Consider the following 27,408-nt stretch of genomic DNA (forward strand, 5'->3'; position numbering starts at 1 on the left):
TTCGTAGACCTGGACAAGCAGATGCTTTTCCTGCCTTACTCACCTTACAGCGGTGCTCATCACCATATTTTCGCAGCGCTTGGATCTTGTGAAGAGCGTGCAATGCTGCTGACCAGGTGTGATGCTCTCCTGTGCATTCTCTTCTGGCTTGATGTGAAGCTGTAGTACTTTGCGTGGTGCTTCGCCGCCAGGGACCGCAGTTGGCACAGGAGCTCAAGTTTGCAGTATCGTCGCGCTGGGATGGATTCACTCAATGGGTGCTGCCTAGAGGCCGACCCCTTCAGAGAGCCACAGTCGCACTGTACAAACAAGCTAAATAGTAGACGTAGAGGAAGGAGGTGCTCGGAGTGTCAAGGTCTCCCTTTCCCTCTGTTGGGCAAGATACCTTTGGTGTGGCATCATAAGGAGGAAAACACACTGCACTCTAGTGTCACAGGGAATGAGGAATCAGCTTCGAGGAGCTGAATGACTGCCTTGCCTCCTTTCCCTTCACTTGTCCCATTGCAGTACATATTTAATGTCCTTTTGTGCCTTGCCTACAACTTTGTAATATTTTGTCCTTAACATTTATATGTGCTATTTGGTACTTTTTTTTAAAAAAAAAAAAAAAAAAAAAAAATCACTGGGTACGATTTAAATTTGGTGGTTTTTAGACCAGAAAAAAAAAAAGTCAGGGGAACATTTTCATCTTTCCAATGAGTTAAAAAAAAAAAAAAAAAAAAAAAATTATCCTGGTTTTATATTCTGTACATACATCTCCCTATAAAACAGAAACTAGTTCAATGCTTTTCAATCTTTGAAGTGTGCATTATTTTCATCAGCACAGAAATGAAGTTTATTATTTGGTTGAAATAACAGAGTTCGAGGAGGGCTGCCTGTATTATCTCACAGCAGGCAGTGGCGATGATGACAATCCAATGACTGAGCCCTAGATGTGTCAGTTCCGGGCACACTAGAAAATACAAAGAGCTTTTGTCAGACATGTTTGTTCCTTTTTTTTTTTATATATATATATAAACTAACAGATGTGTGAAGCAGTCTGTGTCCTCTTTTATACTCCAAGCCATGTCCACTGTTACGCACACACTGCTGTAGATGGTGTAGACGACTTGGTACATGACATCGGCAAATTTTTTTTAATACAAAATCTGTTAACGTACTGCTACTTACAAAGCTCAGTTCAATACACCGAAGAGAGATCTTTCCAGACAATTAGTGTGAAAGTAGCTGGGGTTCCTTCTGAAGAAACTGCACAGGCAGCGGGAAGATGATCAAAATAAAACGGGCTCACGCGGTAGGGGTGAAAACATCTGTTAATCTTTAATTACATCTGTACATTAACAAGAAACTTTTACACCATGTCAGATTATTTTTTTTACATGCCTTCCAGTGCTGATCGCTATGGTAACACCCATGTCTACTTTAACTGACTTGTCAGCTCAGCTCTCCAGCAGCCACATCTCACTCTATACAGACATGTTTGTCCCACAGATAAAAAGGCACCTGCCTTCTGACTGTGCATTTAAATTAAAAAAAGGCCAACTTGGTCCTGCCAGCCTGTTTTGGAATGTTCCTAATTTTTTTTTGTCTTTTTTGTTTTAAATCTATACAGTGCTACTGTTAGTTAAATCATTCAATAAGCTTTGAACTCAATGTGCTTCTCAGCTGGCAGAGCAGAGGATCATGTGGTGTTGTTCTTGGTCACGCTCAGCGAGGTGAGCCTGGAGAGGTGGTCTTCAGCAGTTCACCCCCAGCCCCGTCCAGTGGTCCGGTACCATGAGGAAGTATTTGTCCATGGCTTCACAAAAACGGGCACGATACAGCTCTGGCGACACTACTGTGGGCATCTTCCCTGTGAATATGAAGCAAATTATGACTCCCACTCCTCATCTGTGCATGACAAACTGCACAGCAATGCAGAACTCCTTGGTATATAAGACATCTTGATTCTGACTACAATGTGATCTGTCAAACTACCACCTGAGAAACAGGGAGGAGGTTTTTTTTTTTTTTTTTTTTTTAAATTAAAAATCCCCCTCCAATCATTCATTCATTCATTCATTCATTCATTCTCAATAACAGCTTCTCCTCATGCAACAGGTGGTCTCTAATTCCACCTATCCTGGAGGCACAGGTTTGAGGCCAGGTACACTCTGGACTGGGCGCTAGTCCACTATGGGGCCATCACATGCAGTCACACACCACGGGCAACTGTGAGCCACCAGGTCACCTGAAATGCATCTCCGGACTGTGGGAGGAAACCCACAAAAAAAACTGAAAATGCTAAGTGAACCCAGACTGATTCTGGCAGTGAAACAGCAACAGTTCCAGCTGAGCCACTGACCCCCACTTGGAAATAACATTTTTACATACAGTAATATATGCTACATTTTATAAGTGAACAGGATTAAACAAATATATACATACATACATACATACTATGGCAGCAGACTTACCTTGACCACCGAGGATTCCAGTGGATTTCACCACCATCTCCAATTTCTTGTCCCACGTGAAAGTCCGAATGTAATCTTCAAAGGTAAATAAAACAAACTGCAGTTTTATATGCATATAGTTTTATATGAAAATAAATGATGAATGTATAGAAATACATAAAGCTGAAAATAAATACATCACAAGGTGTAACAAATGACAAAAGAAGTTGTCAAACACACTAGAGAGAAATGAGGAGCAGAGGTGCAAAGGAAATGTGGGAAGAAAGAAAAGAAATTTTGATCTCCTCACCAATGATGCCCACCACCAGCTGGCCAGTGGCATCGTCGCGACCCACCAGCAACGAGTAGTCAATGATGAGGTGGCTTGACAGGAAGTAGGCGTCACTGTGAATGGCTGCACGCAGGATAGCCTTGCAGTGGGAGCGGATGTACAGTGGATTGTCGTGGACCAGTTTGAGCAGGTTCTCGTCCAAGAGCACAACCTCACAGCTCTCCTTGCCCGAGTCTGTCTTCACGTTGCGGTTGCGCAGGGAGCCTTTTAGGTCAAATACTTGCGCCATTTTCCGCCCATAGAACAGATTTTCCATCACTAGTAGATCCAGCTTCTTCTCTGTGTTGTTCTGCGAATTCTTGTAGCCGATCCGGTAGACACCCAGGATCTTGGCCAGTGCAGTTGGCCGCTGAAACACACACACACACACACACACACACACACACACACACACACACACACACACACACGAGCCTTTGTCCTCCACAATACACTACATGTGCAATTATATTGCTTTTTCCCTCTTCTCATCCTTAAAAGAAACTCTCTTCCAAAACACCTTCTGTGCACTTTTGCACAGCTTGCGGTGTTTGTATCAGATACAGTTCCATAGATTCATTAAAATAATATTTTCAGTTTTCACAGTTTAAACCAAGGTTGTCCAATATAGCTGTGTTCCAATTCTACACCTTTTGACCAAATATGTTGTTTTATTAGCAGTGATGTAAGAAAAGTCCCAAACAGGTCAAAGTACTGAGAATTATGCCTTCAGTCACAATGAAGATAATTTAAATTCAAATTTCATTAAAATCATTGTCTTCTGTCATTATGTTTTCAAATCACCCAGCTGTAAAATGGGATCCGTACCTTCTGGTGGACAGCCCCCGTGATGTAGGTAAAATAGTGGGGGGCAAAGTCAAGGAAAGACTGCACCTCCAGCCTTGGCATCTGCTTCAGGATGAAGCGGTCATCTGAGAAGGATCACGTGACTGATTAGTGAAAGCCATGTGGAAAATTTTAAAGTGACCAAATTTAAAGCAGGCAGTCCTAAACTGGTGTTAAACCAAAGCTCTACTCATGTGGTACCATATAGGACATCCCCAACATCACCAACTGAAAATACAGCAATGGACCAAAATTTAAAAAAAAAAAAAAAAAAAAAAAAAACTGCAAACCATTTCTCAGAAAATTTGGAACTGAGGTGTTCGCAGCATGAGGTTCAAGTGACTGCTTTTTGTTCATCTTCATGAAGCCAATCATTTTGGCCGCCACTGTACTTTGAGACATTGAAAAGTTGTAATGTTGTAATGTAAGAGCCCTTCCAGTGTGGGAGAAATGGATACCCAACAAAAGACACCCAAAACATATGTGCTGCTTTCACTAAGATGCTGCTCACAACAGACATTTGTGAGAACATTGGACTGGTGCTCAGATCAAAGGTCACCTTCAGTGGCATAGAAGACAGCTCCTGACTTGCCCCCGCGAGCCTGCCAGTTGACACAGTGTGACAGCGAGCGCACAAAGTCCTCCTCGGTACTCTCCATGATCTCCTCCCGCATCTTGTGAAATTCCTCAGCGTAGTAAACACGGCAGTAGAACTTAGCATTGGCATCAGAGAACTCTGTTGTTGAGATGAGCAAGAGCAAAGAGCAAAAAAAGATCAGTCTTCAAAATGTCAGACCTGTTTGCATTCACTCTTGATACAACGGGGTTTCAGGACAACAAGCAGAAGTGAGAAGAAATCATACTCACGCAGCTCAATATGGGGGTTTCCCGCCTGCTTTTTCTGCTTGTCCCCTCCATCTGTCTCTTCTGCGCAAAGGAAATTATGACCACTTTAAAATCATAAACATATATTCCTGGACAAATTGCTCCAGAATAACTGACCCCCTAACTAACTGCATGGCTTTAAAATTGTTATGAGTTCTAATACACTTTAGTTTCGCTAGTTACTACTTTTGACTGGAACAGTTACATTTATTAGGATTACTATACTTATTACTTTTAACCGGCACAATTCAGGGTAGGAACATTTTTCCTAGAGTAATAGCAGAGGAAAAAGTTTCAAGAGTTTCCCTGAGCTTCCAAGTCCATATCTAATTAGAACGTAAGCTGCTGCAGGACATTACACTCCGGGGCAGACTCCATGCACCTTGCTGTGAACACGCACTTACTGAGTGGATCCGTTTCCATGCTGGAACGAGTGATTTGGGAGGCTGCCACTTCAGTGGATTTGGCCGGACTGTTCTTCAGCCTGTTCTCCGCAGTACTTCAACCAGAGAGAAAATGTCGGTGGGAAGGACCTTCAACACCTTCTTGGACGAGTTCAGTGGGACGGCCTTCACTGCATCATCTAGAGTGCTCACCTGTTGGACGGGGCAATCTCCTCTCCCGCAGTCTTCACCGTGGTTTTCGAAAGCTCTTCCAGAGCTGTCTTATACTCCTTACAGCTGCACGACGACAGGATGCTTACATTATTACTCAACAAGCATTCCTGTTAAGGGGTTCTCCATGGATTCATATTTCAATGAGATGTGGAAAAACTATTTCGCTTAAATATTCAGCTGTATGTCCACTAAAGTTGTCACTGTTGGAGTCCGAACCCGCAACCTTTCACTCAGAAGTCCTCAGCAACAACTACTGCGATACTGGCCATTCTGTCTAGTCCCATTTGCTGGAATGACACCAAAATTAGCGTTGCCATTACAGCACAAAAAGTTACCCTGTCCCTCTCGTAGGACCTGCATGAACTTCTACAGTATTTATATCTGCTCATTGTTGGCAGTAGACAGCTCACCTGAGGGCAAAGGCAATAATGGAGCTGGGCTCTTTCTCACAGACAGCGATGGGCACCCTCTCGTGTTCGTACATCAGGTAGTGTTTGTCTGGGTCACTGTCACAAACACTTCAATTATCAAGAGCACCATATCACAAAAATTCCACACTCTGTAAGGTATGCTGTAAATATATCATTTTTAAGCCATAATCACTATCCCACATTTAGTCTTCTTGATGCTTAAAGTATTTTATAATCCATACTTGGACCTGCACGTACACTGGGACATATGCAGGCTCTGGCACACTTACAATGGGATAGGAATGGGATTGTAGCTGCTGCCAGGTAACAGGTTCGCCAGAATCGCTTTCATGGTGGACTTCTCCTTTACCTGGCTATCGCTGGAACCTAACAGGTGTCCATCAAACACATCTAAAAGAGAGGAATTGGACGGACACCTCATCAAGGAGTTTTAGAGTCTGCAGCAAGGGGACATTCTCGAACAAACAAAATTCTTTTAAAATCTTCCACTAGTGCAAACTATAAGTACAGGTCGTCTCTGATTTACGATGGGGTTACGTCCCCCGAAACCCATTACAAGTCGAAAATATCGTAAGTCGAAAACTCATTTAATACACCTAACACACACCTCTGCGTGACAGACAGAATGAGAGATGCAGATCGCTGTCGCTGCTAGCATCGCGAGAGAGTATCGCTCTGCATTTCGCTTATGCCGGCCAAAAAAAATAAATAAATAAATAAATAAATAAATAAATAAATAGGTAAAAAAAAAAAAAAAAATTCGAAGTACGGTTTCTACTGAATGTCGATTGTCAGCTCACCATCATAAAGTCGAACCATCATAAATCAGGGACCACCTGTATATGGATGTGTGTGTAATATGTGCTGTGCATCATCTGGGAGAAAAGTATCTGCTAAACAAATAAAGGTCACAGTAAAGGTATGTGGCTGTCGGTGTGTGTTGAGCTGTGTGCTTGTTCACATGAGTGAATTTGAATAGCCACCCTCTGGGATGCTGACGGAGTCCTGGTCTGGGAAGGAGGGTCCAGATGAGACCAGCTCTGAGCCAAACTCCCCAGGGGAGGGCAGCTGCAGCAGTGAAGATGATCCAGAACCTGATGGCAGGGTGCTCATATGACGATCCTCTGCCGGTCAAGAGAGGGGTTAGGTGGGAATCATTAACAAACAGACACAGACTAATGAAATCCACATGACAGGATGCCTATGACAAGTGGCCCCTAGATGCCCCTACTCACCCTTTTCTCCGTTTTGCACCATGGGAGAAGGGTTACGAGGTGAAGACTCCAAGGCACTCGTCTGCTGATACAAACCACAGTTACCTCCACCAGTCAGACATGAAGCCCACAGTGGAGGTTATTAAGCCAGTGAGCAGTCAGCTCTGTCAACCTCAGCTTGACCTCATCAGCTCTATAGAGAGTAAACACTGAATAGAGTTGATAACAAAACCCTTGAAGAAGCACAAATGTATAACTGTTTGGAAAAACATTCAGCTGAAACTGGAATTAGCAGCTGAAAACCCTGACAGATGTATTATTGCCCAACAGAAACAAAGCTCAAAAGGACATGAAAGGGTGAGCATTTATTAAGTATTAAATATTTAGAGTTCAAGTGTCAAGAGACCCGGACCTTGCTGTCATCCGCTTGCCTGTGTCGGCCTGGGCTTGGCGGAACAGACAGACGCTTCCGGCCTTTCTCCTGCTGGAAGAGGTCCTGAAGCCTGTCACATTGAAAGCATAAGATCACCATTTGGGGGGGGGGGGCGAACTGTGAAGTCCAGTACAGGGGAAACTGTCCATGCCCAAAAAACTGGAAGGCTGAGGGTAACTGCTCACCGGCTGTTCCAGGATTGAAGAGTCTCGCACAAACCCTGCTTCTTGACCACCACAGACTCCAGCAAAGCCTGTAGCTGCTGAGGGGAGTCCAGGCCACAGGAGAGCAGCCTCGCCTGCAGTTTCTCGATCCAGCTACGTAGCTCTGCCTCCTCCATCTGTGCTCACACGGCCATCGGTGAAATATCATCAGTAACACCGTCAATCCAAGAAGACGAATGTGTGAGTGGCGTTACTAATTTCAAAGGACTTAATACTTCTGACACAAACTTCTGTTTAAAAAAACATTATATATATATATATATATATATATATATATATATATATATATAGTGTGTCATGGGCTGATCACGATGAACAATGCAACCAGAGAAGAAAAACCTACATCTTTCTGAGCAAAAAGGTCCTCCATTTTTTCCTCACGCGTCTTGCTGAAGGTGTCTGTTTTAAGTGAGGTGAGTCTGTCATCAATTGCTAGGTAAACCTGAGTTACCCTGAGAGAACAGGAGAGGAGAACCTGTTACGGTCCTTCACTTCACAGCTGTTTGTTTTAGAAATACACATTACAAGAACCCCTAACAAACCCTTTAGAGGGTAGAGGGCTCGTACTTCTGGGAGAAGTCTTTGATGTCCTGCAGTAGGCTACACTTGGAGGGCCCTTGGTTCTTGATGCAGATCTTGGGAGGGGGGAGGCAGATCTCCAGCAGCCGCACAGAGGTGTAGCTAGAACGTGAGGTTTGGACATGTATGGTTTTACTTTAACCGGTATTTCACTTCTGTTGCATTACAGCTTTATACCATTGTGACACATGGTAACACAAAACATGTTAAACATCTCAGTAAATCTTGAACAAATGTATAGTGATAAATAGATCAGACTAGTACAGCTGTACAGCCATTCTCTAAGAAGAAGTCCTGTTCAGCTGTGATTATTAATTCATCCCATGACAGGTATCCAAAGGACACCGTACTATGCATGTTCTTGCAATATAGTCACCCTACCTAAAGGAAGCCACCATCTGGTTGTAGGAGAAGTACTGGTGGTAGTCTTTATGGATAGAGTGACCACAGGGCTCAGCATTTGCACGCCGAGTGTACTGGTGCCCGTAAAAGCGCAGCTCCAGGTATTTGGCAAAGGACATGGACCAGGAGTCACTGGAAAGGGGGACCACTGGTGTCACCTACAAGCACAAGCCACCATGAGCAGCAGCACAAGAGTTGTCCTTACCAGTCAATCCACAACATAAGAGTGCAAACTAAACAGAGCAGGGGTACAGCAGCAATGTCATGCCTCGTGTGCACAGTTCTGAAGAGAATGGGCTAAAGTCACGTGGAATAAAGCAAAAGGGTACAGAAGCACTGTGCCAGCAGTTCCTCGCTTCCTTCTACCTGCTTGCAGATGCGGCACCAGGAGTAGTTGAGGATAGTCTGCTCGTAGCCTGGCACTGGCGAGTCCAGCTCCTTCAAGACAATCTGCACACAGCCATTGCCGTGTACAAAGCGCCGGATGTGATGCACCATGGGAGTCTCGCAGAACATGCTGGGGCACTGATAGGAAGGCCTACTCCAAACATAGCCGCCAGGGGAACACATTATTGGCACCATCATTAGCGTCTTCTCTGCTTTCATCTCTAAAAGCATCATTTTCAATGGATGTAAGGTGCTTAATTTTTTTTTGTTTGTTTGTGTATAAATCAAAGACTGAAGCAATGAACTACAAGAGTAAGAAGAGTGAACTACACTCCTGACTGCTTTTAAAAACAGCAACTGCTGAAAATAAAAACTCTCAGCTTACACATATGTAATCATACCTGACATAACCTTTATAAAAAGGCTAATATATTTATAAGTGGGTAAGTAAAGGTAATAGTTTCCATTAAAAATCGAATTGTACAGTAAGTAACAGATTTACCTGAAACAATATCTTTCTAAAAATACTCCAAGGGTCAAATCATTCTTCCCATAGAATTCCATTGTCACAATCCTGCCAAAAAGAAGTTATCACAAATTATGTCAGTAACTGCATTTTATGCAATTTCAACACAAAATTGCAGCCCCCCCAACTCTGCTTCCATGCCGGGTATAGGCAAGCAAGGCGCCTACCATGGGCTAACACAGGGGTGGGGGGCATTGCTGGACTGGGCAGATGAGCTGCTGAAGAGCACACAGAGGCGCTGGTGGTTGGCTGGATTCAGACAGTCCATCTGCAGAGATGAATAACAACAACCCTGAGGTATCACAAATTACATCCACCAAATAGGACAACAATTTTAGTACGAAATTCCTTTCAAGATAAATTGAATGAGTTTGAGTAAATAACTGTAATAACTTGTAATAACTGTAACCTTAACACGGCAAGTTGCTTTGGAGAAAAGCGTCAGCTAAATGAATAAATGTAAATAAAACCACCAACTCCAAAGGGATCCATAATCTAAGTGAGACATTCTCACCCTCGTTGCCCATGCAACGTCGTTCTGCGGTTGACCACGGTCCTCTTCGCTGTCTGCCTTCATGGCGGCCTTTGACGGGCCTTCTTTTGCCATAGAAAATGGATCAATGTTTTTCTGCTGGATGCGACCCCCTTTGGCTCGGAAGTCAGCCAGCATCTTGGCGAGGTCCTGGTTGCTGCCGAGGGGTTCAGCAATGCGCATACTGATGAGCTGATGGGATGGCAGCACCTGGATGGAGCGTGCAAGTGGAGCGACACCATTGGCCACCAGTGGCGCAGATTCTTTCAGCAGGTGTCTTTTGCGACGTCCGTCCAGCTCCCTGAAGTCCTTATTGAGAAGTGGGGAAAGGTAGACCTGCTCTGGGAAGTAGTCACGACTGGGACAACGGAGGCCCGCCGGGGTAAGCAGGAAGGGCTCCTTAAAGGAGATGAAGGGTGAGATACACAGGATGATGTCCTTGAGCTCTTGTTTGAAGGCCACTGAGAAAGACTTGAGGCGGTCATCAGATGAAGTCACCTGCTCTGTGACAAACATGCCTGTGTCATCCTGCAAGGGGTCCCTGAAGAGCTGGGGCGGCGGCGTCTCCGAACCTGAGCTCTCGTGCGAGTCTCCCCGAAAGAGCACATCCTTACTCTCCTCTGGACACGCTTCCAGGTCAGACAAAAGGAAGGGTGGAGCCACATGAGGAACATGAAGTGGGGGGCAGGAGATCGGTGTGGAGGTCACCACATCCTGCTCAGCTCCCTGACCCTCAGGGAAGGAGCCAGAGGAGTCGTCCTTGTTGGCTCTGGGGCTTTCCCCTTCTTTCAGCGAAGACTGCGACAGAGCAGGCGATCTCTCCAGTGGGATGCCCTGTTCCTGGAGCCCCAACTCCATATCGCCTACCTGGAGAGGTGGGCTTTGGTCAATGGTAGGTTCTTTCTCCTCTTCCTTCTCTTCTCCCTCAGTGCTCTCCAGAAGGCAGGGAAAAGAGGTGCTCTTCACCAGAATGGGTGGCATTGCAAACTCGTCCATGAGGAAGGAGATCTCTAGCTGTGAGTGGTAGGCCACGCAGATCATGAACTTGATGATATCCTTGACACGTGCTAGCTCATATTGAGAGGCCCCCCGCAGTTTGACAGTGCAGCCCAATTGTGGAGGGCAGCCCTCAAAGAACATAAGAGTCTTCGTCTCATCTGCTTGGGGGGGTGTGGTGCAGAAAGTACCAGAACAGAAAAATGAGAAGCAAATACAATACAGTCATATAAGAGAAAAGACCTATATACACAAGTGGACATGTTGAAGCTAGCTGAAGTGAGCCGGCTGTGTACCGCACACTTACTGTTGGCCAGTTGAAAGGCATGCAGATAGAACTTGTGGCAGGTACCCAGACGGGGCTTGGTGAGCAGCTGGTCCATGGACATCACAAGGTCCCCTTGCGTCATGCGGCTCACCTTGTCCAGTACTTGCTGTCATGATGGAAGCAGAGAAATACACAACATGAGACAGGATTTCACACACTGATACTAGAGGGCTGAACTCACTGTTGATTATATTATATTTTGAGTGCAAACTTGCGCCCCCCCCCCCCCCCCCCCCCGGAAACAAACTGCAGTACTGTCATACACCTACCTAACTACCACATGAAACCCCCCCGTCAAATGTCACATGTAAGCAGGCACACTTGACTAGACCCAGTGAAACGACACTTACTGGCTTAACGTTGATGACCAGACTGATGCCGTGCTCCAGAAGCATGTCCTGCGCGATGCGAGACACTGTCTTTTCCACAAGCACCAGGCTGGGCCGCAGGTCTGCAATGCGCTGGACATAGTTCTTGAGGAACTCCCTTTCCTGACATGAGGACAGTCATATGAAGTGGAAAAACCTAACCAACCAGAAGTGTAAACATCACAGTGCTTCTATGAAAAGCTCCTTTAAAATACAAAATGAAGTTCAAAATTTCCACATGCTACCAAGATAGTTATTAATCCTGTTGGTATTTTCTAAAAAGATATAACAATTCTGACATCATAAGTATCAGATAAAACATTTAAAAAAAGAAAAGCAGCAATTACTAATACTATATTTACTTTTCAAAGTGTGGAATAAAAACCCATAGTCAAGATAAAACCTGGTTGTTCCAGGATTAGACACATAAGGGTGGACAAAATAGGGCTGAAATCCTGAGTTATGGTGTCATTCCACATGCAATATTAACCGAATCAGATGGTATAATCATCTGTTGTAGTGGGGCTCCTACCTGCAGTACGATGGGGTCAATGCAAGAAAATTTTGTCTCTTCTCTATAAAGGTACTCGATGGAGCACTTCAGCAGCAAGATCCTGGGGTTCTTAATGTAAGAGTTCATCTGGATATACAGTCAAAGCAACCACATACTGGATTAAGTGCACTCTGTGAAATAATATCTGTTTTTAATGCTGATGTTCATACAGCGCATGACCTATCAAGCTCTGCATACCTTTTTATGAGCAATATTCTTGGTGCAAACAAAACCATTAACCACAGAGGAGTCAAACTTCTTTCCACCTGAAATCTTTATAAAAAAAAAAAAAAAAAAAAAAACATTTAAAATCACTGTCATAGCCTTGAACAACATAGGTTCATTCTAAGGGACTGAATGCATTAAGTGTTAACCTACTCCAGCACCATAACTGTCTTTCATTAATAAGACAAGCTCATAAATCCTTTGGCGAAATGTCAGTAGTGTTTATGCAGAATTATGTATTCTAACTGCAGGAGGATTCCTTGAGCACTGACTGAGGATATGCATGACAAACTGTTCTAAGCAACCTTCTTGATGTGGATGAATTGCCGGATATCCATGTCATCATCACAGCTGCGCACATCTGGGCGCACGGTTTGCACCACCTGCCGCACCACAGGTACGATGATGTCACGCCAGGAGAGCGAGAGTGACTCGCTGTACAGAAGCTGCTGCAGAAGCGCCATCATGTGACTGTGGTTGGCTGAGCTGCACACAGACAAAGGATGATAAATCGGTGTTTATATATATATAAATCAAATTCAAAACTCTGCTTACAGCCTACAAAACCGTCAACAGATCTGCTCCCTGATTTTTACAAGTCCTGATCACTCACTAAGCCCCAACCAGATTCCTACGTTCCTCCTCCTCTGCCTGCTTGGTGATCCCACATAAAGTCCCAAACTCAAAAGCCTGAAGATTCTCATTTCTGTCTTCAACATGAAGGAATGATCTCTCTCTCTCAGTCAGAACTGTTGAATCCCTTACAACATTCAAGAAGGGTCTCAGAATACACATCCTTCAGACTCATCTGTTGATGAAATGCACTTTTGTTTACTTTAGATTTGGAGAAAAGCTTTTGTTAAATGAATAAGTGTAAATATATTGTTTATAGTTTATTGCATTCAGAATCCATATGGCCATTATTAATATGGGATGGTGGCACTCTGATTTTTTTTTTTTTTTTTAAATTACCTGTGAAAGTGTGTGTGTGTGTGTGTGTGTTAAGGGCACTCACAGAAGCCTCTCCATTGCCTTCTTCTCCCCATTCTCCTCCCTTAACTGGTCAAGAGAGCTGTGGTGCCAACCCAATGGGGTGAACAGCATTTCCTTTGCCTTTTCTTCCACACGCCGATTAAACAGTGACTCTGCAGGACATGCAAGGCTCACGTGACTGATTATACTCTTACACTGAAAACCAAGTTCCACCAGCAAAAGTAACAGACAGCTTCAGTAACTGACACGCTGACTTTATTTTCTGATTGAAAATAGAAAAAAAAAAATATATAGTAACAGAATTAGGTTACATCCCAGACCAGAAACCTCTACTCACTCCATTTTAAATAGGAAATAAATAGTTCTCTGCAGAGAACTTGGAATGTCTGACCGATTCAGGTTTTAGAAAGTAGGACATCTTAAATCAGATGTCATCACTACAAGGTGCATAAACCCTGACCAGTTACAATATTGAAACCACTAGTCCTTCTGAACTCCAAACTGTATATTGTGTGTGTATGTGGGGTGGGGGACTGCATTGTAAAGAGTGTTACAAATCCAAATGATTCAAGTACCTTTGATAAAGGCATCACTGATGGAAAACTGCTGGCCTCCATCCTCTGACACCAGGAACTCAGCTGAAAACGGAGAGGTGACAGAACACCATGAAGGAACAAAAAGAGCAGAAGAGGAGCTTTTAGGTCCTCATTGCAGAAGTTCGAGCTTAAAATCACTAATACAAGACTGTAAAATCACTAATACAAGTTTAACTTGTAATAAAGGTGCAAAGATGCTGAATCCCTTTGGATTCTGTGCTATGTTAGCAGCCAACAGACCTTTGGGGTCATTATATGGGACAGCCGGCAGCGTAGTGGTTAGAGTTACTGCCTTTGGATCCAAAGGTTGCAGGTTTGATCTCCATCTCCAGCTGTAATACTCTTGAGCAAGATACCCTAAATTGCTCCAGTAAAAATAACCCAGCTGTATGAATGCGTAAATAATTGTAAGCTTGTAACTGTAATAACTGCAACCTTAACATTCTAAGTTGCTTGGGAGAATGAACGAATAAATTTAGGTAGGGAGCAAGGCCATTATTGAGCAACAAGCGGAAACTGTAGTGTTTCAACACCACCTAATTAAGGAATATTAGCTTTATTCCTAAACAAAGAGCCAGAAGTTGCATAAAGGCTTCATGTTTCTTAAAACAGCAGTACACGGTGGAGCAGTTTAAAGGAACAGTACCTGGTGAAATTAAACAAAGTAAACAATATCAGTGGTGCCTTTAGCAATCACCACCACATTAATGAAGAGAGTGAGTGTGCCGGAAAGATCATGCCAAGTGTTCACTGAATGTGGACTGAAGGTAGGGACCACCTTTCTGCTCGGGCTGGAGCGGAGGCACATGGGGGTACTTGGACTGTTTTTTGATATGGAAATTGACGTTGTCCTGCTCCACATTGAGGTTGATGGATGCAGCAGAGTCACTGTCCACTGCAGAATGGAAGCTACTCACTGAGGTTCTTTTACTGGGGCTGGCAGAGTCTACAAGTCAGGCAGATATTTATACATGTAAATATTAACTTAAATACCAAGGGTACTACAATTCATAGTGCAGATAAAACCTCCAACAGAAAGAGAGCACAACAAAGAGAGAAACCAGTGCAACTTTTCAGTGACTATATGCAATATAACCTGGAAGCCAAATTCCACAGCAAACCAGAGCTGCCCTCATGCTCTATTGGTAGGGGTGATCAACTGAAGCAGTTTAAGGCAAACTGATACCTTACCTATCAGAATGTGGCGTGATACATAACTGCCAGCTTGAAATTAAGAAGATGAAGAACGGAAAGACAATTCTATACATTGTTACACAGAAAATAATACTTTCCTGCGTCGTGTGAAATGTGCTGAGCCATGCTATAACTACCATATAAAACAGCTTGAATATGCTGTCAGTGTATTTTAAAATGTTCCTAACGAACTCATGTAACTGCTATAAAGGCTCCACTAAAGCATACCCCTTGTTGTCTATGTGAATTCCAGCACTTATCATTCGTATAAAACCATAGACACATGCATAGCACATACAAGAGTGTAAATTCTACAGGCCTGTGGTCACATACTGGGTATAACGTAGTCGCTTTCATCTGCCAGCTGTTCTGTGTCACTGTCATCAAATTTGATGTCCTTAAACCAGGAGGGTTCAGAGTGCCCCTCCAGGGAAGTGATGCTATCACTGTCCGGGGACGGAGTCTCTGAGAACTCTGTGCTCTGAAGACAAAATATGACTTTGTTCATTACAGAGTCACCAATACAGACAATGCACATTATCATCATCAACACCACTGTTACAACCATAGTTGTCATCAATACTTCTCTCACACACACTATATCATATCAGCCTCACAGACTATGCATCTCATCTTATAATTATCAGCAACTGAAATGCCCAGGACTATGACCAACTCATCTATAGAAAACAGAGACTATATAACATTAAGATGCATCTCTATACGGCGATACACTTTAATCTGTTGAGTGATGTTCTGTAGGAGGGTGTGGGTTGAGAGCGGACCTGTAGGGGGCGATAGAGAGCATACTCATCCCGGAACAGCTGGTCATGATGAGTGACGCAGTCCAACCAGCGCCCATCTACTAACGCCTGTCCTATAGCTATAGCTTGAGCCCTGCAATGTGAAAAAAGAAAATTTTTAGCTGTTATTTGGACTGACTACAAATCAACTCAATGAGCAAGAGATCAATAAGATCCTTAGCTGTCTATGGAAGCAGCTACGCACAGCTGGGCTAAAGACATACCTGGTGGAGATGGTACCGTTCCGCAGCAGCCAATTGACAAGCTCTTTTCCAACAATGCAATTGGGGTAGGTTCGGAGCCAGTAGCGATGGTCCTGGAACTCCATTCCTGTGTTATTATGGCAGATCTTCTTCCACAAGTCCTTCAGCTGTGATGAGTCCTTTAAGAAAGGATTTAAAAATTTTTTTTTTAAAAATCCAGTCTTGCCCACTAAAGCGATTTAAGATGGTATGCCACATTTTACATTAAATGTGTAACTTTCTCGCTCTCTCTGTCTCACACACACACACCAATACATTCATATAGGCATACCTAAATCTAAATTCCTATTAATATAGCCACATCAATATAAATATTTAGATATCAATTTTTGGAAAGGGAATTTTCTCAAGGATATTCATGAACATAATTCATGGAACCGAATTACACCCCTCCCTCAAAGTGTGGGATCCCGTACAATGACCCAAAAAAAAAAAATATAAAACTCACTGTAACAGCAGGTAAAGGATAAAGGGTTTATAAATTCAGTACAAACACATTTTCTCCCATTATGTGGAAATTCTAGTCACATATACATGCTTGACAGACACAACGGGCACTACAAACACATGTACGTTACACCCCACACAGGTGATTCCCGACAACACAACTTGTTCCCGGTTACTGGTTCAGAGCAGTCGCTCAACATAGCAACAATAAAGTATGGAATTAACGCTCATTGGAACATTGAAGAAAATTACAGAATACAACATATTGCAGAAGGTAACTTGGGAGGAACAATGCCCTGTCATACTGACCATTATTATCATTATTATTGTTATTATTATTATTTATCTGATGCTTTTGTCCAAAGTGACTTTCAGCTACTAGGTTATTTACCCATTTATGCAGTTGGCTCATTTTTATTGCCTTTTGTGTGCTAGATTCTGAGAAGGTTTCTATCCAGTGTACCTGTGCCCTGTCTCGCACCCTGTCATTGTGAGGTCGTCTCAGGACTACTGCAACCATACACTGGACAAAGAGTTATAATAATCCATGAAAAAAAGTGTAATTAATCTTTTTTATGAGCATTATAAAATATATTGCTGTTAACATGCATAAAGACCTTTTATTTTGGTGTTTGAATAGATTTTAAGTGACATTTTTTTGTCTTATTTTATCCTGAGCATGTAATGTTAGTTCAATCCCCTCACTTTGAGAATCAGCTAAATGGGATGATTTCACAAAGCAAATTCTCCCTCCTGGGCGAGGGATGGGTGTACTGACATTTCAGTCAATCAGTTGATTGGGTTGACAATTTGTGTGTAATCAAAGTCCAAAACTAGCAGATATCCATAAAGCATATGGAAGAACATGAAAACCATGCATTAACAGTGAAAATTAAAGTGCTGAAAGGTGGTGGGGGGAGGAGAGGTTACCAGCAGGATCTTGCGTTCCTCCTCGCTGTGGTCTGGCTTCAGCATGGCGCGGCTTGTCTGAGGGCTAACGGAGCTGTCATATGAGGGAACCATGGAAGAACCCGAGCGGTCGAGGGACAGGTTGGTGATGCTGGCTGACCTGATGGTACAAGGAAATGCCAACAGTTCTCAAAAGTCGCCACCTTCCACTGCAGAGGATGTGCGCAAGTGAGCTAAAATACCATGTCTATGGTAAAATACTCTGTCTACGTTTACTGTGATCTTACACAAGTTCACTGACACAGGCCTCTTGACAATGGACAGACAGAGAGAAATGACAACACTGCTGAATGCAAGATTTACACAAGATTTATATATGAATCTGAAAACTTATTTCATGCACACTCATCCCCTGGTATCCAAATCCAATTCATTCCACAATATCTGTCTTTTACAGGGGATTCTGGATAGTGAAAAAGCTGCTGTAATCAGTTCCCAGGTCATTCCAAAATTTCCCAAAAGCAGCACAATGATTAATACCATTACTGCAAGGTTATTATTATAATAGCTACTGTACATTGTTCTATTATTGCTCCTTAGCAAATTAGTTGCCCTTGTTATCTTCCATTAAGCGTCACCATTACTGCAGTTTGACTGCACTGTAGTGGGTTTGTGATGCACATAGTGACAGAGAGCGAGTTTCATGGCAACCTTCACAACTGTGTGGAAACAGATGCACAACACTTGTTTCGCACTTATCTGTCAGATCAGCATACACACGCACCTTTTCCTTGCTGGAGATTTTCCAACATCCTCCTGCACTGCAGCCAGCCTGGAACTGAGGCCACTGCTCTGAGACTCCTGGTGGATGAGACTGAGACACACACACACACACGCACACACAAAAAACACACAGGTAAATAACATACAGTCGGGCATTGATGTACTTGTGCGCACGCAGACACACGCACACATGCGCGTACACACACACAGACACATATATATATGCTAACATTACTTTCAGAACCAAACTGCAACTCCAGCACTAGACTAGTGTCCTTTCTAACTCATGTTCCATCAGCGGCAAGGCCTTGTATTAGTAAACCACACACAAGCAAACAAACACTCGGGTCCATTAGTGAGCACAGCAGGTCTCTACTTAAGATCCGAGTGCGATGCTCTGGAGAAAAACACTCTGACTCACTTCTTCCTTATCCCAATAGGAGCTTTTCTATGCAAGAAAAAAAGAAAAGAAGGTTTTCTTTAAACATGTCTTGGTAAATTTTTTTTTTTTTTTTTTTTTTTTTTAAAAAAGTGGGGTTTTGTTAAGGGAAGTTTCTCTTACTTTTGGGAGCAGGGATTACAAAAGCTACAGGCAACTAATAAATGCAGCACTTTCAACACTTGATCCTGAACAGCAAATGTAGGCATGCGCCACGTGGTGTTAATTGGCAGGTGTCCCACGGAACTCGGTTTACACACCGTCACTCACAAGAGCCACTTTGGGGTCACTTCCAATTCAATCAGCCACTAACACGTGAGCCACCACAATAAACTCGATCCAGTATCGTTTGGCTACCCTGAACAGCAGATTTGGATCATCTGGGACACCTGCCAAATCCTCCTCGTATAAGCTGAATAAAACTGAAAGCCAGAAAGCCATTCCATCTGAAGAGACATGATTCACTACCATACCCTTCAACTTGCCAAGAAGCCACCTTGAAGAACTGTTAAGAGAAATGAAAGGGAGCAAGACAGTGTGTGTGTGGGGATTGGGGGGGGGGGGGGGGGGGGGGGGGGGTTATGACAGGTGACAAAACAGGAGGAAAAGTGACACAAGCAACGAGGGATGGAAGAGACATGGGGAAGGACTGCGGAGCAGATGATGGGTAGGGGAGGCACAGCATTCAGTGGGGTGTTTGTCTGATCACCTCTGCCAAGCAAGGTCTTCCTCCAGAAAGATGTTACGGCTCGCCTTGCGACCCCCGATCGGCGTGCGTGGCTCACTGGGTTCCAGCACGCACACGGAGCATGGAGAATCTGACAGGGCACTCAGGTCCTCACCGATAGAGCTTGAGTCAGCTGAGTGAGCATAGCTCAGAGCAATCTTGCGGCAATACGTGCACGCCCGCAGGTCTCCTACACACACAAGGAACAGGGGTGGAGGTAATCAGGGTGTCAGTGTGCACTTCTACAAGCTGACCACAGTGAGGATCTCAAGTCTAAATGCACTAGGGTTGGTTTCAAAGACCAGAAGACAACCTTCCCTGAGCAAGTGTAACATATCCGCTTGACCAAAATAAAACAAAAGTCTTCCTTATCAAAATGAAGTCATACTAGTAAATGTTGACACATTTCTCATTGTTAGGTACTGAAATGGTCAAAACACGTGACAATTACACTATTCATCACATATTATGCAAAAGCTCAAAGGACCACTTTTACAAAGTCTGACATTTTTTTTTTTAGAAAGTAATTTTTTTAAACAATACATTTACATTTATTCATGATGCTTTTCTCCGAAGCAACTCATAATGCTAAGATAAATACAATTATTTATCCATTTATACAACTGGGTAATTTTACTGGAGCAATTTTTAGAGTAAGTACATTGGAGGTGGGAATCAAACCTGCGATCTTTGGGTCTAAAAGCAGCAGCTCTTACCACTGTGCTACCAGCTGTTCCATATTAATTTGGTTAAGCTAAAAAATCCGCTTTCCTAAGTGTGTCTGTCAATACACCCAAGTACTGCATGCTACGTGCACAAGAACTACTGGACTGAAGTGACCTACTACCAGCTAATACAGCCATACACACAGAATCTAGGTTTCGAGCAAATCACGCTCAGTTTTTTTTTTTTTAACAACCGCATGGCTGGCATTGCCACCAATGTTTTTCACCCTCTTCTCATCTCTTCTGGGTCATGCGGTTATTTCAGCAGGCTTGGAGGGTGGCACTGAGAGTACAGAGAAGCACACTGAACACCATGCACCCTATTACTGGTCAAATCCGTGTCACACAGTAGGGTCATCACCCTGAATTCCCACGGAGCCCCACAGCGCTCACCAGTGTAGCCCATGAACTTTCCAGGGATCTCCTGGCTACAGCAGCGGCTACAGAAGATCTGGCCACACAGACGGCAGTGATGGCGACGTCGGAAGGTAGTGAACTTCTCATTGCAGTCATAGCACTCCTTGCACTGACTATCTGGCATCCAGTACTGTTTCAGGTCACTATCCTGCAACACAGAGCACAGAGGTGTCAAAAAGCAGGCGTAGGATCTTAACACAACCCGTAGGTAAAAGACTCCATGAACGGCAGTCCCAACACCCTACCAAGTTTGTTCCACCTTTGGATGGATGCTTGTCTAACTTAAAGGGGTGTAAAAGTTGGAAGCCCACTGACTCTTAGTCTCCCCAATTTTGTAGAATAAGCTTCCTCCGGTCTTCAGAACTGCTGAATCCTTCCCATCATTCTTGGCAGGTCTCATGACTTAAGCTAGTCCTGCACCATGTTACTTTTGTCTAAGCATTTTATTACTCATGTTACTTCTGCAGATCTACCTGAATATGTGTGGTAGGACAGTGGTGGTACACAGGCTGTGCTTTAAGAGTCATGTGGATCTGGGTCTCAGCCCTTTGTTGTGGAATACGCTTTCTACTTTAGAGAAAAGCGTCAGCGAAAGATAAAACTAATTGTGAATGTAAAAGTGAGCTCCAGATTTCTTGCTCCACTTAACTCTGAACATTTATACATGTGGGTTTAAACTTGCAACTCTCTTACACATGAAACCTTCATAAATTGCTACGTATTTTCTTCATGCAGCGAAAAATGAACAGGATGTGGACTGCGTTTTAATTCTGCGTGCCATCTCAGAAAATTACTGCCAAAAATAGTGAGGTTGTCCATATCATAGTACAATTAAACATATAAATATTAGCGCAGGCAAAGTCAAATTAAATCCAAACTATTGCGTGAACAATGTATCATCACTTATCTTGTAAACTTCGCTCAGAGTTTGTAACACATGTTGCATTTCATGTACTATGACACTTTATTTGTGCTTATGTGTGTGTGCATATTGCAGTGGACATTCTACCACACACAGAGACAGACAGACAGACAGGCAGGCAGGCAGGCAGGCAGACACACACAATCTAATTTTGTATTGCAGCAGATTGTTTCTGATAAAAGGGGGGCAAGGTGGTGCAGCAGGTGTGGCCGTGTCCTGCTCTCTGGTGGGTCTGGGGTTCGAGCCCTGCTTGGGGTGCCTTGCGACAGAATGGCGTCCCATCCTGGGTGTGTCCACACCCCTTCGGCCTTGCGCCCCGTGTTGCTGGGTTAGGTTCCAGTTTGCCACAACCCCACTTGGGACAAGCAATTTCAGCCAGTGTGTGCGTGCGCGGGCACGTGTTTCTGATAATATGCGAGGACATCACTCTGGACACCAGAGTTCAAGAATCACACCTGACTCTTGCCTTCCATGATTTCTTTTAGACGCTTCAGGGCGGTGCGAAGCTGCACAGCGGTACGGGGGTCGTGATTTCCCAGCGGCGCCTCCGACTTCCTGCGTCCCTCTGGTAACATACACAAAAAGCAAGAGAACAATGCACTTCATATAACCTACAGATGCATACAGCATAATAACACCACCTTTAAAGGGCATAAAGCAGCAAAGAGAAGTATTGCAATGAAATCATAAGCTGGGAAAATGAAAGGTAAGCAGTACCAGATGCTGTGGAAGTGCGTCGCAGCAGTTCGGGGGGATGCTTCCGGTGAGTGCTCCCAGATGTGTGGATGGAGTGCGAGGGGCTACCCCAGGTATCCCTCTGCCCTTTAGGGGAGCTCATTGTGGCGTCTGTCTTCTCTGCCACTGGGGGTGGGCGGTTCTCATCTGACCACAAAACAATTAACATGGCAAAATGACTAATAATAATTAATAATTGTCAAGCTTGCAAATTCAAGCTCCGCAACACAGACGAGGCGCAGGTCATATTTCTTAATTGCTTAAACACCTACGAAATCATGCGTCAGCTATATTTAACAGAGGACAGGAAGCAAAAGCACATGACACAGTTTACTGTGTCGGTATTCTTGGCACATTTCCACCTAAAAATTCCATCATATGACTGTCTCTAGACTGGGCCACTGGCAGTATCCCATGAGCAGAAATGCAATCCCCGACAGCACTGGCAGGGAAACAACCCATAAGTGTCATGTGGATACACTGCTCACAATTCTCAGGCAAACTGCATCGGCCTAAAACAAGGATTACTTTAATTAACAGTGCACTTAAAGGACTGTTCAAAAAGTATTTAAGATAATCTGCAACTGACATACAAGTCCATGTGACAAGAAAGGGAAAATGGTCATAAAAACAGAGCAAAACCTGAGCTGAGTCACCATAAACAAGCATCTAGTTGCCATGGCTCCCAACTGCCTGTAAAGATCCTATTTCCCTGTGAGGAGCTGTTCATTAAGAGAAAGAGAACAAGCAGAACAAGAGGCCAGTTCAGAGCCTGCCCATTTGCCTTCATTCTGCCTCCTTCCTGGACCATGTTTCACTCCTGGATTCCTCCAAACAAAAGTCAGTCACCAAGTATCACCTTGGAAGAATAACCAGGGACATGTTAAGTGTGCTTGGAGTTTACAGTCCGCAAAAGGACCAACTTCTTCTGTGGTTCCCCTGCATCCTGTGATTTTTAATCCATTTACACATTCTGAGTCGCCATTATGATGTGTGCTTCTTGGAGAGATACCACAGCAGATGTGCAGATTCTACTCCTTAAACAGTATAAAAATGGCGACAGAAGAAATTGGCAATAAAGTTGTGATTAACTAATGAAAATAAAAGATAAAAAAAAATCCAAACATATCAAAAAAGGATTTTCTTCAGCACTTTGCTATAATCCTTAAATAAAAAGGCAGATTAATCTGACAAACTGGAATGGCACATCATGCATCCAGATGATGACACTTGATCCTACACTCCAAATCAAATGCCACTTAATCCCTGGAGTTAAATAATCGAAAAGCTAAAGAGGTGGCGGCTGTCAACTTTCGAATCACCGGGACGACATACGAACAGAATCCATCGTGTGAGAAACACTCAATTACTTCAACGGGCAACTGCTCGTGCAACTCCTGCAGGTAAGGACGCCGTACCTTTACTGAAACGAAAAAGGCTGACAAAGGAGCTGTAGGCAGAGCGCAACGGAGGCTCATCCTGTTCAGGTGTCAGTGGCTTGAAGTGTGTCAGGTGGGAGGGACTTGCAGGTGGAAGAGGCACATCAGTGTTCCACTCCAGGGTGGAGGACGAGGTGGACGACTTATCATCAGCAGCCATATCACCACTCCTATGGGACAGACAAGCAGATATGTCAGTTTACTGGAGGGTGACAAAGATGTGCTGCTGGTGCTGTACGAGAACATCCCAAGTGTCCTGGAAATCAGCATCTTCTCCCTGACTCCCACAGGTGATCCATTAATTCATAGAAACTGCCCACCTTCCACATGTTGTTTTGGGGAAACACCGCTGGATGAAAAATCATCAGGAGATTAATTATACATCTACATTATTTTTTAAAACGGGGAACTTCTTTCTGAATGAAAATTTGTACACCACTTCCTTCTGCAAGTGATTCACTGTATGTAATGACACTGTCCAGACACACACACACACACACACACACACACCCCCCTTCTTCAGTGTTTCTGTAACACAACGGCATGTAACCCTAACCCATTTTTCACGAGACAACATGAAGGCTTACCCTTGCCTTATAGCAGTAAAAAGATATTTCAAGTGCGAAGCACGTCTAACAGCAATGTTCTCACACACGGCAGTGCTTTCAATGATTACAAAACACATGTCAAGTCCTATAAGTCAGGGAGCTGTTGGATAACTGAGCTGCTACTTAATATCTTGCTCAGGTCTACAGCTATAAGTCCAGCTCTATACCTGTTCAAGGAAGTTTAGCAAGGAGCCACAATTTGCAAAACAAAACTCGAAGAAGTACATGGAAAGTTTAAGATACACTTTTCACACAACGGACCCTCCCCTTCTTTTTTTTTTGGGGGGGGGGGGGTTGATGGGATGTCTGGAATGAAATGAAATGAAATGAAATGACAAACACGGCCCTTATACACTGTGGTCCTGGAATAAAGTTGACTTATGGCAAAAAGTAGGGTCCATTTTATTCATATTTACAGTTCTATGTTCCTATACACACAGCACAGAGTAGTGGACTTGTTAAATTAACAAGTGCAGCATCAACTTGTGCAAAAACAGGGGCAGCTAGTAGTGTAGTGCTTAGAGCTGCTGCCATTGGACCTAAAAGTTGCAGGTTCAAATCTCACTTCCAGCTGTGGTACCCTTGAGCGAGGTACTTACCCTAAATTGCTCCAGAAAAATTATCCAGCTGTATTAATGGGTAAATAATTGTAACCTTAATTAAGTTACTTTGGAGAAAAGTGTCAGGTAAACAAATAAATATAAATGCAGAAAAAGCTACAAAAACAAGTGGTGTTTGTGTGCTCGCTGTTGCACTTAGCCTCTGTTCTGGGATTACCAGTTAAACAATCAGTCTTTCATTAGATTTAATCAGTAGACAGAGTTTCACAGCGAAAGCCCCAAGTCCGGTTAAAAGATAACTAGAGAGCATGGTCAGGCTTGAGGAAGAAATAAAGTGCGTGGAATGAAAGTAAGTCGCTCCATACGAGAGAACATTACTCCAAAGTGTCACATGCCCCCAAGGGGCAACACTGGATGGAAAACATGGTAAAGAGCACATGACAGCAGCCTACATCCTTAACAGCCAGCAGTATAATAGATGGGACAGAGACTGCACCATGGCATTTAATAAAATAACTTGTTCTCTACGATTATGTGCAGAAAACTGAACACGTGTGCATTTCATACACTGTCACCTGTATCCCAGGACAGAGCATTACAGTCATCAGCCTCTCATAAATAAATAATTACAAGATGTATGAGATTCCTATAGGAAGGAACTTCCATTCACTTCCATTCAGAAAAGCCTTCCGTTGAATACCACGTTCACGTACAGAAAGCGACAGCAGCGTCTTCCGCCACATCCACCACCTGAAGTGTAGAAAAGAGACGGAGGATCCACCCCGGACCGTGCGATGGACACAAAGCGCGCAGCGTATGAAACCGCAACGCCCATTTCCCAGGGGTCGAGAGCGTTAGACATGTGTGCTGCCGCACAGACGCGGTCGCCGTCCCTTCCAGCGCGTAGAAGGAAAGTGGGGGAAAATGAAGGGAAAATGAGGGGAAAATGAGGAGCTTGTGAGGGTGGAAACCCAGCAAGGAAACACAGCACAATTTCACAGGAAAAAAAAAAACACAAAGCATTTGTAGCAACGCACTCCTGTGGGGCTTTCCTAGAACTTCAAATAAATGAAATAAAAAACAACAACAAAACCTTTAAAGGCACTTTGTGATTCACACGTGTAATATGAGGCAGCTAGAAACTCTCAGTTCAAAGCAAAGGTGAAAGGGGGAGGAAAAAAACAACATTAAATCAAGGGCATTAATACAGTCATGTGACTAGGAGGGTGACAACAAAACAAACATTTATTTCTTCCAGTTATGTTTATTACATCTACGGTATGAACTAATGCTCAATTAACACTTTAAAGACAACAGCGCCTGTTCCAACACACATTATCTCAGTTTCCATCATTATTATTATTATTATTATTATTATTATTGCCCTGTTTGGTAAAGGGATCACATTTACATGTATTCATTTATCAGACGCTTTTCTCCAAGAAAGAGAGAGACATAGATGCATGATTCTTCAGTGCAGTTAGTTTGTTTCTTTCCACCATATGAACCAATATTCATCACACGAGTAGCTGCATAAAACTTTATCAGAATATCCACGATTCCTGATCACCTTCTAGTAATTTTTTGGTTGTTTTTTTTGAGATACATAAATATTTAGGTTACATTATTCTTTACAGGAGTAGCTGTGACTGAGTGTGTAGGGTTATTATGATCTTAAAGTTATAGTGCGTGAACATTTACCTTTAAATTTAAGAGATCATGGGCGAAGTGAGTGTGGAAAAGGTGAGATTAAGACCCTTTTAAATGTGGTTAATTAGGGTGAAAAACATCACAAAACGGGCGGTAATAATAATAATAATAATAATAATAATAATAATAATAATATCAGTGACGGGGGGAAATCCTTCTGTTGTGGCGAGAAATTGGTTAAAAATTGTGAGGAGGAAACTGGGCCTGTCCTCCAGCACTGGACAGCCATCGCCGGCCGGGTGAGAAAATGTGGACACGAAGCGCTGAGAAACGAAGAGAGGACGAGACGAAGGGGACGCGAAGGTCTAAGGAACAAGTCCGGACTGATTTCTCCTCCCTTCTCATCATCTTCCCTCCCGCTCCTGGAGGCCCGAGTCACTCCGCTTGCATAACGGAAAAAACACTTGCTTCTCCTAACCTACGGCTACGCCCGCTAAAAATCTACCTGCCCGTGCGGACACAACTGCAGTTCTCATACACTTTGCCCGCAATGGGGACCGGTGCCTTGCGATGAACTTTAAAATGCGTTATAATAATTACATTAAAAAGGAAACTCACCTTCCTGGATGTAGCTTCCCACCGCCGCCGCCACAAGATCCCTGTCCTGCAGCAGGCGGCACTAGACGAGTGTCGATTTCATCGAACTGTTTTGGTCACGAGACCAGGAAAAAGCATCTATGTCCGACTAGACGCGTTCGTGGAAAAAGAATTGGATTTTGTTTGTTGCGCTGGTACTTTCGGATATATTATATGTGTCTCTTTCAGCGGCTTATTCCCTTTTCACACAATTCTCATACAACCAGCAGTTTTATATTTATTATTTTTT

At 43.5% G+C, this 27,408-nt stretch overlaps 1 protein-coding gene across 4 annotated transcripts; it reads right to left on the reverse strand.

The window, feature by feature from the left end:
• Positions 1-597: 597 nt before the first annotated feature.
• pikfyve (phosphoinositide kinase, FYVE finger containing) lies at positions 598-27,166 on the reverse strand. 4 transcript variants are annotated; one of them, XM_018739202.2, is made up of 40 exons: positions 27,141-27,166; positions 23,684-23,874; positions 22,248-22,412; positions 21,986-22,095; positions 20,585-20,756; positions 19,449-19,656; positions 18,302-18,391; positions 17,539-17,677; positions 16,123-16,280; positions 15,881-15,992; positions 15,429-15,576; positions 14,680-14,847; positions 13,881-13,943; positions 13,328-13,457; positions 12,618-12,798; positions 12,286-12,360; positions 12,067-12,174; positions 11,517-11,657; positions 11,146-11,272; positions 9,825-11,002; positions 9,478-9,578; positions 9,287-9,358; positions 8,764-8,935; positions 8,377-8,555; positions 7,984-8,097; positions 7,760-7,868; positions 7,378-7,532; positions 7,172-7,262; positions 6,781-6,841; positions 6,529-6,669; positions 5,815-5,935; positions 5,525-5,620; positions 5,094-5,177; positions 4,902-4,996; positions 4,480-4,539; positions 4,172-4,348; positions 3,595-3,698; positions 2,746-3,136; positions 2,457-2,531; positions 598-1,852 (listed from the first exon to the last, which is right to left on the reverse strand). In XM_018739202.2, exons 2-40 carry the CDS (start codon positions 23,862-23,864, stop codon positions 1,737-1,739), a joined length of 6,168 nt encoding a protein of 2,055 aa, XP_018594718.2. In that variant the 5' UTR covers positions 23,865-23,874; positions 27,141-27,166; the 3' UTR covers positions 598-1,736. The 4 variants fall into 4 exon arrangements, with proteins under 4 accessions (XP_018594718.2, XP_018594720.2, XP_029113994.1 ...); XM_018739204.2 differs by having other exon boundaries at positions 1,589-1,852; positions 9,825-10,999; XM_029258161.1 differs by lacking the exons at positions 598-1,852; positions 2,457-2,531; positions 2,746-3,136; ... (7 more) ...; positions 6,529-6,669; positions 6,781-6,841 and adding an exon at positions 6,865-6,952.
• Positions 27,167-27,408: the final 242 nt, after the last annotated feature.

This window comes from Scleropages formosus, chromosome 1, assembly GCF_900964775.1.
Source record: "Scleropages formosus chromosome 1, fSclFor1.1, whole genome shotgun sequence".
Classification (NCBI taxonomy): Eukaryota; Metazoa; Chordata; class Actinopteri; order Osteoglossiformes; family Osteoglossidae; genus Scleropages; species Scleropages formosus.

Coding starts and splice junctions, on each gene's coding strand:
- pikfyve (XM_018739202.2), bottom strand. CDS start 23,864: ATGGCTGCTGATGATAAGTCGTCCACCTCGTCCTCCACCCTGGAGTGG. Junction 5,178..5,524: donor ATTATTGCCTTTGCCCTCAG/GTGAGCTGTCTA, acceptor GTCGTCGTGCAG/CTGTAAGGAGTATAAGACAG. Junction 4,997..5,093: donor GAGATTGCCCCGTCCAACAG/GTGAGCACTCTA, acceptor CTCTGGTTGAAG/TACTGCGGAGAACAGGCTGA.